General features: G+C 48.8%; 2 protein-coding genes across 6 annotated transcripts in view; one reads left to right on the forward strand and one right to left on the reverse strand.

The window, feature by feature from the left end:
• The window catches only part of LOC105003564 (chromosome unknown open reading frame, human C2orf76), a 105,483-nt gene that overhangs the window by 80,191 nt on the left and 11,739 nt on the right, over positions 1 to 13,553 (reverse strand). The window contains exon 1 of one of the 5 annotated variants that reach the window (XM_010860786.1): positions 2,993 to 3,148. The exons of 1 other annotated variant lie outside the window; for it this stretch is intronic. In XM_010860786.1, the coding sequence (XP_010859088.1) occupies positions 2,993 to 3,127 (135 nt within the window). In that variant the 5' untranslated portion in view covers positions 3,128 to 3,148. Of the gene's footprint in view, positions 1 to 2,862; positions 2,954 to 2,992; positions 3,149 to 13,553 lie in introns of those variants that run through there. 3 more of the 5 variants (XM_010860789.1, XM_010860790.1, XM_010860788.1) reach the window with 3 other exon arrangements.
• On the forward strand, positions 2,998 to 8,339 carry DBI (diazepam binding inhibitor (GABA receptor modulator, acyl-CoA binding protein)). Its single transcript, XM_010860785.1, has 4 exons — positions 2,998 to 3,291; positions 4,328 to 4,445; positions 6,663 to 6,725; positions 8,047 to 8,339. Exons 1-4 carry the CDS (start codon positions 3,283 to 3,285, stop codon positions 8,118 to 8,120), a joined length of 264 nt encoding a protein of 87 aa, XP_010859087.1. The 5' UTR covers positions 2,998 to 3,282; the 3' UTR covers positions 8,121 to 8,339.

The following is a 13,553-nucleotide window of genomic DNA, read 5'->3' on the forward strand; positions in this document are numbered from 1 at the left end:
TCCCCTTCTCCTCCTGCCCCCAATCCCTCCCAGCATCAGAGTCTTTTCCAATGAGTCAACTCTTCACATGAGGTGGCCAAAGTATTGGAGTTTCTTCAGCTTTAGCATCATTCCTTCCAATGAACACCCAGGACTGATTTCCAGGGCATAAAGCAGTATTTGCATAGGTGAGGGAAGGAAGCACAAAGTAAGCATGCCTTCAGCTATTTCGAAACTTGGCCTAGGCTGGATCCCCTAACAAGGAAAAACATTCTTCCTTCTTCTCAAGATCACATAGCACCCGGTTCCCTGGGATCTGCAATCACTACTAGTTCTGAGGCAGGAGGCAGATGCCACAGCTCCCCTCCCACCCACCACCCCAGGGTAAAGCAATTGAAGATTCATTCTCTGTGGACCAGAACTCCACGTGGAGAAAAGCAGGACAATTGAGAGAGGAGGCTGTTCCCTGCCCAGACCACATATTTCCCATTCTTGAAGTCAGGAGGCTCCCCAGCTACATACGTTGTATGTAGGTTCTGTGGAGGTCAAAAGGGGAGTGATGATAAGAGATGTTCTACCTTTAGGCCTTTTCGGTAGAAACTATCTTGGCTAAGAGATACATATACACATGTGGGAGGATCCTGAGATGTATCTGAACCAGGCAATTCAAAATGACTGGCCAACAGAAACTTGGAAGAAATGCCCCATAAAAGTAATTCAAATTACCACGAAGGCACAACTCAGGGACTCTCTCTGTCCACTCGTGTCTCTATCCACATATAATGTACTCTTTTTCCTCTTAATAAATATTCCACATGCTTCACTACTTTCTGACTTCATTGGAAATTCTTTTCTGCAAAGCTGAAGGGCTGGGGCCCTTGTCACTGACCACTGGCCTAGTGGCTAGGATTTGGGGCTCTTACCACAGCGACCTGGCCTCAATCTCTGGTTAAGGAACTGAAGCCCCGCTTCAAGCTGCTGCAGACTCAGGCTCCCTGAGATTAGTTCCATACTTCTGTCACTTTAAGCAACCTGGGCACAAAACCACCATGTGGAAGGTCGGTTTTTTCAAGAAAAGTGGCATATATTCCAAAGAAGCAACCAAAAAATCAACCCCACTTAAGCTGGAGATTACCAAGTTAATTTAAAACACTAGCTTTGCTTTCTGCAATGTTGAACTTCAGTCAAAATTCAATCACACTAGCCAACCTTGGAGGAATAAAAAGAAAATTCCATTTTCAGAGGTACCTAATCTTTTCAAATGTGCCAAACACAACACAAACACAATAACTTTGTGTTTACCCATGTCTCCTGAGGCTCCGCACTGCAGGCAGAATCATTGCCATTGAGCCACCAGGAAGCACAAAACCTACCTACTAGAAAATATATTTGACTGCAAATATGATCCACACAGGGAATAATCTGAATTTCATCAAGGAAGCTGTAAGCACCAAATGATGGAGGCAAAAGTGAATCCAAGTTTCATATGGGGCTAAGGGCAAAAAGACAGTTCTGAATTGTCATTTTGGAAGACACTCACATCTCTTACAATTCAAATGTAATTTTCCCCAAAGTTAGCTCCAAAATTTGTTAATTCGTTTGGCTTTGCTTTCTCAAACAAAATTACACATAGGCTGAAGACTCAAGATGTGCTCCCTGCTATTGCATCTCCATTTTCCCCCTTTTTATAAAGCCTGATCTCCATTAAGTTAGTAAGTTATATCTGAAAGCATCTACCTGGCCTTTCTTTAAACACCTACAGCTATAAATTAATGTGGGAAGGATCTGGAGGTTGATCTGCAGTCCACTCCTCCTTACAAATTAGGAATTGGAGAGGAATGGTCTCTCTTTATCAAAAGATTACAGGAGACTTATTTTCCATCAATTCCCTCCTTTCACCTAGCTCCTTTGTAGCTGCAGCCAGAAAATTCTCCCTTTGGTCTCTTAGGTATCACCTTCAAACTCCCCCACCCACCTCTCTCCTATGGAGACTATCAGCCTCTGCAACAACTTTGCAAAACTGCCCTAGTCTTCTTATCCTCTGCTCAAAAGCCTCTAATTCACTCAGAATAAAATTCAAGGTTCTGCATCATCCAGCCAGCCTGTCACCTCCTTAAACTTCCAGCCTCATCTCCTATCCTCCCCTCACTCCCTGCTCAGACATTTACACTCATTTCCTGCCTGGAATGCTTCCTCTTGAGGGGCTTTCTCAAAAGTTACTTTCCCTTAATCCTTCACCCTACGGTCTGGAGCGTGTAAGTAACCTGACAAGACTTCAGTACACACTCGTGAACGAAGGAAAGTCATAACAGATGTCTGCTGAGCACCTAGTCCGGGCCAAGTCTGTTAACGTGAAAGTGTTACTCGCTCGGTTGTGTCCTGCTCTTTGCGACCCCATGGTCTGTAGCCCCTCCAGGCTCCTCTGTGCATGGGATTCTCCAGGCAAGAATACTGGAAGGTGTTGCCGTGCCCTCCTCCTGGGGATCTCCCCGATCCAGAGATCCAACCTGGGTCTCCCACACTTCTGGGCAGATTCTTTACCGTCTGAGCCACCAGGGAGGTCAAGACAACTAAGACACTATCCCTGACTTAAGTGCACCAGACGGATTACTGCACACGAAACAGGACTGCAAATCACGGCCAACGGCAAGTCACAGAACGTGTCAACAATTCAGAGGAAGAGGCCTCGGCTTCGACCCTCTGGGAACCAATCCAGCTTCCCTCCCTCGCGCAGTTCTCCAGGGACCACGCCCAGAAAGTCTCTTCTAGTCCCAACAGGACCGGGCCCCTCGCCCTCCCCAAGCGTGAGCGTTTACTCGTCCAGCGGCGCGACTTCCGGCATTTCACGCAGGACACAAGATTTAATGAAACAAATTTTAAAACCTCCGCTCTTCAACGTCCACCCCCTGTCTTCTGCCTCGCTGGTCAGTCCCCACGGTGACCCAAGAACCCAATTCCCGCTCTGACCAACTGGCAGTCACTACCGAGAACGCTCTACTTCCGCGATCCTCACCTGCTCCCGGCGTCCCCTTCGACTCCTCCTCGCTGCGCTTGCGCAAGGAAACCCCCGCGGGTTCAAGCGAGGTTGGCAGAGAGTTTGGCAGCTTGGGGGCAGCTTGGGGCGGTTGGGCACGCCCCCATCGTACATCTAGCTTCTGATTGGCTGTCTCTCCTGGTCCGAGCACCAGTGGAGAGGCCTAAGGTTGCGCTTCTAAAATCGCTGCCAGTTGAGTCTCTTGTGCTGCTGCTACCTTCTCTTCGCCGCCTCCGCGGGCTTCCTGGAATCTTTGCAACACCGCCGGCATGTCTCAGGTAATACGCGTGCCCAGCCTTGGCTGCGAAGGTGCCACGAGGCGGGAAGCTGGTGCGGGGTTATCCCGCAAACACAACCCCGCAGGGTCTTTCCCTTCCGTGCTCTGCTGTTATTTCTGGACCCTTGCCCAGCCCAGACTGAACAGAATCCTGTAAGCGGAACTTTCAGGTTTTGGGCTCCTAACATCTTTACTGAGTCCGCAACGGCTGGCAAGTTGCCCATAGGGAAGACTTCGTTCGCAGTGAAGCAGGAATTGAGGTCGGAGGCTAGCGTCCAACATGGACAGATGGGATGTAATGGTTTTTATAGATTGAAAGACTAAGGGGACGGAGTGCCCCATCCGGAAGGACACGGCAGGAGTAGGGGTGCCATATAGAGTGGAGAAGCCAGGAGGCCGCGGTTGAGAGCTTGGAGGTCAGGGGAAGCGGGGCCGAGTGTCCAGCGCGAGGCCAGGGGAGGGTCACAGCCTGAGGAGGGGTGACCTCTTCTTTGACTGTAGACGATTTTCCGGGACCTAGCAGTGAGGGGGCGGGGGGTGGTGATCTTTGGCCCCTCCCCCGTCTTCAGTACGGACACCGGAACAGGGATCGGCGCCGGATCCCCTGGCCTCAGAGGGAGGGGACCAGCGGGCTCTGGCCGCTGACACCGCTGCGCTCATGCAGTTTTCTCCGCAGTTTCAGTCACCCAGTGCCAGCCCTATCGCAAGTCAGGGCTATCCTGAGACCTCTGTCTGGCCAGCCAGTTGGCCGTGCTGCTTTTTCTGTCAAGTGTGTGTCCACTGCAGCCAGTCTCAGCCTGCCTCCTTCACCACTGTTTCCAGCTCGTGATACCTGGTTTAGTGAGAGCCCCATACATAGTTGTCCAAGTGAGTGAAGGGATGTGCTTACCCTCCTGGTTTTGCTGAATCTCTCTAGCTGCCCTGTTGAGATGAGGAAGACTGCTTTTCCTCACCAGCAGGGCAAGAGAGTGCTTCCTTTCCAACCCCTCCATCCTAATTACCGAACTCGTCAGGCCTCTTCTCTCACTCATATTTAGGCTGAGTTTGACAAAGCTGCTGAGGAAGTTAAGCATCTTAAGACCAAGCCAGCAGATGAGGAGATGCTGTTCATCTACAGCCACTACAAACAAGCAACTGTGGGTGACATAAATACAGGTATGTTGAGGTGGAGTTGGGAGGGCCCAGATTCATCAAAGTAGGCTTGGCAGCCTTGGTTGGTGCTGAAACTGTTAATCTCTGGGAACCTCATTCTCAAAACCACCCACAGCCCTACTCTTAAGGTGGTTCCTGGAGTTTAAACTGGGAGAGGTTGCCCAAAGATCATGTTCCTGAATGGGGTTTACAGACCCTGCACTGTTCTTGGTTTCTTGGTGGCTCAGATAGCAGAATTCAAATCCCAGTTTGAGGACTTGTCTCGTTATCACCAGCATTTTCCATCTGTTTGGGAGGAACAAAGATCCCGGCTTTGAAGAGCCTTGCTCCAAGCTCTCAGCTAGTAGTAATTTTGTTGAACCACACTATTTCCACCCCAGTCGGACAGGATCAAAGTCGGAGAGCTTGGCAGCTGGGCCAAGCCCAATGTCAGCTCCTACGGCCAGAGTAGCTGCTGGCTTTCTGCAGCAGGTCAGAAGCATTTTTGCTGACAGCAATTCCACCATTTGTTCCCTGTCAAAAAATCTAGGTACAGATTTGAAGCCTTAGTTTGGACCACCATATTCTAGAATGTCTTTTCTCCCTTGGACAGTTTTCATTCTGCCCCTAAGTTCTTCAAACTCCAGAGTATATGGCAATAGCATGATGCATTGTACACAGGGACTCAGAGATGGTGGCCACAGAAGCATAGAGGAGGTCACCCCTCGCTCCTGTTTAGGAGGGTGAGCATAGCCCCTAATTCCATTGCAGTTAGGGTAGAGGGTAGAGCAGGTGGGCTGGCTGCTTAAGGATCCTGGGCAGTGCCAAATCAAACATCACAGGGAGCGGGACTTCCCTGATGGTCCAGTGGCTAAGATTCCATACTCCCACTGCAGGGGGCCCAGGTTCTATCCCTGGTCAGGGAACTAGATCCCCTGGTCGGGGAACAGTTAAAGATCCTATATGCAACAACTAAGACCCAGCACAGCCAAATAAATAAAATATTTTAAAATAAAAATCACAGGGAGGGCTTAGTTAAGAAAGGTCTTGTGGTGAAGGTGAGTTTTACCCTGGGTTTATAAACTCTGCCTCTTCCCAGGGAGGCAGGGGAAATGAAGTAGGGGTGACCAGAGTGACTGAGACACTTTTCTGACAAATGTGATTGTCACAGAGACTGTCCTCTGCCCTGCTTTCGCATTAGTGTAGGTAGACTGGCTTGGGATTCTTATCACTTCCTTATCAGCTCCCTCTAGGGCTGTTCGGTCCAATACAGCAGCCACTAGGCACATGCAGCTATCTAAATTTAAACTGAGAATAGTTAAAATGAAATAAAGTCAACAGTTAACTCCCCAGTCACACTTCAGGTGCTCAGCTGCCACCAGTGGCAGGTGGCCCCTGAGTTTGACAGTGTAAATGTTGTACCACCTTTCCATCATCATGAGAGGGCTATTGGGATGTGCCAATCTCAGATCCTGATGATTCTGGGGCACGGTTTCCCTCAGGTGTCCCTGGGAATGCTTCCCAGCAAGCACTTTGGGGGAGACTTTTATGTTTCTCAGACACTGTGGTCCTGGCTGCGGGCACTGCGATTGCTCCCCTGGGCTTTCTTCTTAGCATGGCAGTGAACTAGGTCAGCAGGGAGGTGTAAGTGTGTTCCCCAAGTGCAACTGATAACATGTCTACAGGTATAAAACCATGGTGTACCTTAAAGGAAGCTTGCCCTCGGGGTGAGGGGGGTGGAATAAAATTCCCATAAAACAATAAGAAATAGACTAACAATTTGATAGCAAAATGGGACAAGGATATGAACAGACAGTTCACAGAAAAGGACACCTACAAAACTGATAACAATAACATGGGAGAGAGACCTTGGGTGGGAAGAGTGGAAGGAAACTTTATAGTAATCCGTTTGTGGTGGTTGAATTTTAAGCCAGGTGAATGGATTGTGGTACTTGTTTAAAAAAAATAAAGTATGGTTTTTAAAAGAAATTTTGGAGTTAATTTATAAGAAAGGGGCTATCTGGTAATGAAAACGGTTTTCCTCCTATTTTCTCTAGATTTTAAGTTTGAATTTCTGTACATGTAAGTTTCTGAAGGCAGAACCCACTATACTAGACCCATTTAACTCCACAGCAGAGCCTGGAAAAAGAAGATAAAATATGGCTATCATGGCAAGAAAATGGATAACGTTCCCCATTAGAACTTGCAGCAGGTCTAATGTCTTTCCTTCCCTTGTTTAAGAACGTCCTGGAATGTTGGACTTCAAAGGCAAGGCCAAGTGGGATGCCTGGAATGAGCTGAAAGGTAATTGTTTTAATACGCTTCCCTCATTTGGGAACCCCAGTCATGAAATACTGTTAAGGAGTGTAAGGGGTAAGGACAGAGAACAGAATGGATGAGGCACGTGCTGGGAACCAGTTTGACCTAGACCAGAATGGAAAAAAAAAACAAAACTAGACCACTTATGATACCATGTGTGCCATTTCCAAAAACACTATCTCTGAGTCATAATATCATCTGGAGAGTGGAGGGGCAGGGGACCAGGCCACTGACAAACAGACTGGGAGGTGATGAGTTGCCTTGGGCTTTATGATATTCAGAATAGGGATGGTTTCCTGTCCACACCTTCCCTTCCCTCACAAGGCCAGCCAGTGACCCCCTGGCCCAAGTAGCACTCCCTAGTTCCCTTCCAGCCAGAAAGGCACCTAAAAACAGAAATGAATTAATGCATGGCAGGCTGCTGGCACATCATAGCCTCGGTGAATGGAGCTATTATATGCTAAGAACAGAGGCCAAGAAGTATCCCGGCTGTGACTTAATCACATGCCACCTGCGGCAGCAAGACCCAGAAGTTGGCACTGAAGTGCCTGCCAGCTTTTGTGTCCTAGCTTGCTCATTTCTGAATAAGCCCTCTGTCTTCCTGCAAATGAGAAACCCTTGAATTCAGAAGGGGCCAGAATACAATAAATACACTCCTAGGATCTGCAAGTAAGTGAAACAGGAATGCCCCTCTGACTGTCCATTCCCATTGGGCATTTCCATACCATTCTGAGGCCCCATGTACTCACCCTTGCTCCAGAACACACACTAATTCCCACTGAGTATCTCTCCTTCAGCATAGAATCCAGGACACCAGGCATCACTATCTCTGAGGGATATCTCCAGTGTCCTCTGTCTTCCCCTCCAAGGGCCAGCTGCTTGTCTTCAGAGTTCCCAAAGCTGCTCTCTGGGGAGAAGAGGGTATCTGGCTTTGTTTCTTCCCTGGCAGCTTAACAGCTCTGAGAGATAAGAGCCCAACAGAGAAATACTTGATAGATCAAAGCCAATCGTGAAAGTCAGTGGGACACAACAGTGGGATACTCACCTGGCCAGCAAGCCAGTGACAGGCCTCAGGCTGCTGCACACACATTATGAGCTCAGTGCTTTATGGAGCCTTCCCTGTGGGCCAAGCTCCTTAAGGACTTCAAAAGTCACATCCTGGCCAGGTCTGTGAGGTGTAGGTAGTAGAACCCCCATCCCCATCACAGGTGAGAAACAGCCTCGCAGCATTAACCTGGGGCTCTAAAGTTTGCTGCCTTTCTACAGTACTGCCTCTCTGACAAATAATCTTGTTGATACCTTGCAGGGACTTCTAAAGAAGATGCCATGAAAGCTTACATTGACAAAGTAGAAGAACTAAAGAAAAAATATGGAATATAAGAGACTGAGTTTGGCTGCCAGCCATTCATTTCACCTAAACTGATTTAATGCCTTGTTTTTCTAATACTGGGGATGAAGTTCATAAATAACTAGCTAAGCCAGAAGCTCAAGACAGCCCGGGATATGACTAACAGATTAGGAGCTGAAACGGTTACTAATCCTTGCTGAGTAATTTTTATCAGTAGATGAATTAAAAGTATCTTTGTTACTTTACTTCGATAACTTGGGTTCTTGAAATAATGTCCTCTATTCCGATCTCTCTTCCTCACTTTTTCCAAAGATTTCATCTAGAAGTGTTTGAACTTACCTATCTCCCCCTGTACACTTTGTTGGAGGGTGGGCAGGCGCACCCACCTGTTCAGACCTGGCCTGTGTTCACCTTGGTGCAGAGGAGTTATTATAGCAGTGGCCTTCCCTGTCTCCATCTTCCCCAGCTTCAACTACACCAGTCAGGTGGGCTGAAACGTCAATCTGCAGGGACTGCCAACTCTCTGTCAAGAACATTGCTGGCCTCATACTCTGAGGAAGGCAGGGTTGATGAGCATTTGAGTTTTGGCTGAGGTCCAACCAGTCCGTGGTTGCAGGGTAAACAAGCAAGGAGGGAAACCCCAGTCAGGGTGAAACATGCATTTTCAGGAAGCATCCCCAGTGTCCTCTGGGGAAGCTTGGCCACATGCACCTGGGCAGGCAAAAAGCCAGTAGGGGAAGTGAGGGCTCAGCAGGGAGAAGGGCAGTCAGGACCTCAGAAGGGCAAGGGGTTAAGGCTGCAAAGAAAACAGGCTGAAGCTTGACTTTGCAGGTGGTTGAATAGTAAGAATTAAAGGAGACAGCAATCAGACCCTCTGTGCCTCATGTTCCCCTTCAGTCACTTCCACAGTCCTGCAAGGGAGGCAGTCATATTTCCATTTTGCAGGTGAGGATGCTGAGGCCAAAAGGAATTAAAAAGAGGCCCTCTGAGGCCAGGCAGCTCTTAGATCTCCCCTCTAGAGCCAGTGCCCTGTTCCTAGACATAGTTCAGCCTTGCTCCAGAACAGTGAGACCTGAGCACTACAGTAACTTGCCTAAGGTCACTCAGCTGCTAAAGAAACCCAGGACCAGCATTCAGGTGCAGGTCTTCTTGGTTCAGACACCTGTACCAGCCAAGGCGGCCTCAAAGGAGTGAGTAGCACTGGTGGGAAAAACAGGAGCAAGCAGGGAGGGCATCTGGTATGGCTGGATACAGCGTGCCTTCAATGTGGAAGGAGACTAGGTAGTGGGAAGTTGACAACCAAGTTGAAAAGTACAGAATTTGACCATAGGTGATGGGGAGATGCAGGGGAGGCAACATGGTCAAGGCATTCAGACGGTCAGTCTGACCATCTCAGTGATTACTGAGAATAGTGTGAGTCATCCAGTTCTAGCCCAGGCTGCCTATGGAAAATGAAGCCCCACAGCTCAGATGTGCAGTGTAGGGGAGGTGATGTCCTGAGTAGCAGTGTCATTTGTGCAGCACCAGTTCCTAGGTGCTGATGTGATTAAGGGCATCTGAGGCAGGGAACCTGGCCTCCCACCTGGCTCCACTCCACCCAGGCTGCCAAGACCACCCAACTCAGGGGACACCTCAACCCTAAGGGAGGCAGTAAGGAGCCATAGCCACCCACCTGGACCCATATTTAGATCATCTTTGCTCAGTTATTGGCTGTTTTGGGGAGTAAGCCAAAGGAAAAACAATCTTAGAGTCCAGGGTATGGCGCTTGTCTTAAATAGACCTGGCTCCAGGGTCAGGCCTAGTGTAGCCTCCAGGGGGTGTGAGAAGGTCCTGCCGTAAAGGAGGTACCACAGTGTGTAGCACTTTATCAGGAATTTCTCTCTCACCCTCCTTCAAACCAGTTTTTGTCCCTGGCAGCATCCCTTGCAGTATCTATCAGTCAGGGACCTACCCCAAGAGCCTAACACTGGATATAGTGTGGGTAAGAAAATCAACTACCTGGTACCCTGCCCTATTTCTAGCTTGGAAAGGCAGCGCAGACCTGTGCTCAGACGTCATTGCCTCCTTGCCAGCCAGGATCCCAGAAGAGTGGACCTGAGCTTAGGGAAGCCCTGACAAAGAGCACAGTATGGCCCTCTGCAGTTACACTCTGCTTAGATTGTACTATGATGACTCGTATCTCTTCTCCAGTGGATGCCAATGGGAGAGACACTGGAGTGAAAAAACAGACCCAAGGCCCCTCTGCCAACCAAGGGCATGGCCTCTGATGAATGGCCATTATTTGCAAAGGACCTGCAGGGTCAGGCTCTTTGCTTCAGTTCTGAAATTTATCCACGGTGCCTTGAGGTAGGAACAGTACCTCCTTGCTGTGTTACCATGCCCATTATTCAAATGAAGAAAAGAAGGCTCAGGTGAGGAGTTGATCCAAACCCAGGGCTCTCTGACCAGAAGGGCCTTGCTTGTCCACTTCCGTCACATCCCCTCTGGTCTCCACTCATTACCTGGTGACCCCTGTCTCGCCAGGCTAACATAAAGTCAAAGTCACTCAGTCATGTCCAACTCTTTGCAGCCCCCATGGACTGCAACTCACCCCCAGGCTCCTCTGTCCATGGAGTTCTTCAGGCAACAATATAGAGTGGGTCACCATGCCTTCCTCCAGGGGATCTTCCCGACCCAGGAATTGAACCCAGGTCTCCTACATTGCAGGCGATTGACAGACTTACATGTGAATCCCACTCCAGCCTCTCTCAGGTGCTGAATCACCTATCTTCTTTGAGCCACACTTTCTTCCATCTGGAAAATGAGCCTATAAAATGGGCAAAGTGCTTGGCACAATGCCCAGCAAATAGCGACTGCTAGCAGCTTGGAGGCCTTCCCTAGCCAGCATCCTCACCCTCAGTACTTCCCTGCCCAACTGTTTGGACAAGCCTTGGTCTGAGGGCACAAGCTGCGGCTCCCCACTTTGTTGCTCTTTAGTTGCTGTTGTCCAACTCTTTGCAACCCCACGGACTACAGCCCCTGTCCATGGGATTCTCCAGACAAGAATACTGGGGTGAGTTGCTATTTCCTTTTCCAGGGGATATTCCCAACCCAGGGAATGAACCCAGGTCTCCTGCATTGGCAGGCAGATTCTTTACCACTGAGCCACCTGGGAAGCACCCCCTCCTTAGTAGTGCTTCAATAATAAGGTTGGCGGGGATGGGGGTGGGGGGTGGTCACCATGTTTCCCCTACACTAAAGTAGTTCCAAGATCCAAAAGCCTGGGAACTGCTGCTAGAAACCAGGCATCTTAGGGGACACAGAAAGGCCCCTGGATTGCAACTGGACAAGCACTTCTCAAGTTACATAGACATAGGGCAAGTTGTGTCACCTCTGTAAACCTCAGCTTCTTCATCAGTAAAATGGGGTCCAGTACAGAAAGGAAGGAGAGCAGAACAGGGGAATGAGAAGGCCCCAAGGGTTCCTGGCTTGCAGGAATCAGGCTGGAAAGTTTTGAGGGGGCAGTTTAAGCAGCATAAAGGTGTGTAAAGTAAAATTACAGGTATTCAGAGTTGAGGATGAACCAAAAGAAATAACCAGCGGAGGCAGGCTTTAAGGAGCTGAGGCTTTGGACTGGCTCAGGGCAGGACAGTGCCTCTGCCCTCAGCAGCTCCCAGGAAAGAAAGGGGCAGAATGGTTCTTCCCTTTTATTTATTTGTGTGACCACACACAACCTGTCTTTTGAAAGGACTTGGGGTAGCTAAGAACAGACCCCCCAAGTGAGCAAAGCCCCACCAGGATCCTAGGGTTTAAAGATCAGTCAGATGCCCTCCTTGTTCTGAAAGAGCCATAAACCAGGAAGCGCACCAGAAGGGCCCAGGAATGCCCTCTGTGCACACCTCCAAGCAGAGAATCCCTCTTGCTTCACAACACCCTCCTGCCTTGGATACAACTCGATCCTTGGAGGACCAGGAATTAGTAGACCTACACCTTTTTAGTTTTATGATTTTTTGATAAGTATCCTTGCTCAGGAATGAACGAACTAATATAAGTCTAGCCTGCAAACATTTAGATACCCCTACAAAGCCTTTCCAGAGTAATCAGTGAGATATCAAAGACAGTAAAGGACTCTGCACTTGGTGGGGGGGTAATCTCAAGTAGCTTCAGTGTGTAACTTTTGGGGCTTCCAAATACTCTGCTAGAGTGGGGTAGATGGTGTACCCTCAGGATATAGGTCCAAGTCCTAAGCACCACCACCCCCAAATACACACACCACACCTCAGGATGTGACCTATTTGGAAAGAGGATCTTTGCAGTTGCAATTGAGATAAGGATCTCAAGACAAGATCATTAAGGTTGGGCCCTAATCCAATAACTGTTGTTCTTATAAGATGAAAGAAAGTGAAATTTGAGACACAGATATGCACAGAGAGAAAGACAATGTAAACATGGGGGCAGAGACTGGAATTAGGCAAGGAATGCCCAGGGCTACCAGCAACCCCAGAAGTTAAGAGAGAGGCATGGGACAGAGCTTCTCTAGGTCTCCAGAAGGAACCAGGCCTGCCGACACCCTGAATCTGGATTTCTAGCATCTAGAGCTGTGGTAAAATAAATCTCTGTTGTTTTACACTATCCAGCTTATGTGATTTGTCAGAGGAGCCCCAGGAAACTAATATGCCTGCTAATAATCCTCATATGGCTGTCTGTGGGCTGGTCTTGTCCACCAGCGGCCCTTCTTCAGAAGACCCTCAAGGTCTTTGTCAAGTACAAATGAGACACCATTACCCAGAGGGCTCTCTAACGAATACCTGATTGGGCTCACCTCAGTTAAAAATCCAGAGAAGGCAATGGCACCCCACTCCGGTACTCTTGCCTGGAAAATCCCATGGATGGAGGAGCCTGGTAGGCTGCAGTCCATGGGGTAGCTAAGAGTCAAACACAACTGAGCGACTTCACTTTCACTTTCATGCATTGGAGAAGGAAATGGCAACCCACTCCACTGTTCTTGCCTGGAGAATCCCAGGGATGGAGGAGTCTGGTGGGCTGCCGTCTATGGGGTCGCATAGAGTTGGACACGACTGAAGCGACTTAGCAGCAGTAGCAGTTAAAAATCACCAGCCTTAAGGTATGGGAGTTAGCACAGTTTTGGTGGAAATCATGAAAAAGCCAAAGCTCAGGTTGCTGCTAAGGTGACCATACTTAGAAATCACCCATGGGCACCAGGGCATGAGACTTACAAAAGAGAGTGGGGACTGCAAAGTGGAAGGGTGTTGGAAAGAATGATTACCTCAGCCATTCACACAGCTTTGCCTAAGTGTGGCCCTGAGGGACACTGTTCACCAGAAGATATGTAGTGGTGGAAATAGCGTGGGCTTCCCAGATCGATTTAAATTTGAACCACAAAGTGGCTACTTTTGCTCTTTCTGACCTTGAGCCAGCTTATTTTCTCTGAGCCTCGGATTTTTTTTTTTTTTTTTTTTTTTTTT

The sequence above is a fragment of the Bison bison genome, unplaced genomic scaffold (assembly GCF_000754665.1).
Source record: "Bison bison bison isolate TAMUID 2011002044 unplaced genomic scaffold, Bison_UMD1.0 scf7180017864471, whole genome shotgun sequence".
NCBI classification, from domain to species: Eukaryota; Metazoa; Chordata; class Mammalia; order Artiodactyla; family Bovidae; genus Bison; species Bison bison.

Coding starts and splice junctions, on each gene's coding strand:
- DBI (XM_010860785.1), top strand. Junction 4,446..6,662: donor TGTGGGTGACATAAATACAG/GTATGTTGAGGT, acceptor CCCTTGTTTAAG/AACGTCCTGGAATGTTGGAC. Junction 6,726..8,046: donor TGCCTGGAATGAGCTGAAAG/GTAATTGTTTTA, acceptor GATACCTTGCAG/GGACTTCTAAAGAAGATGCC.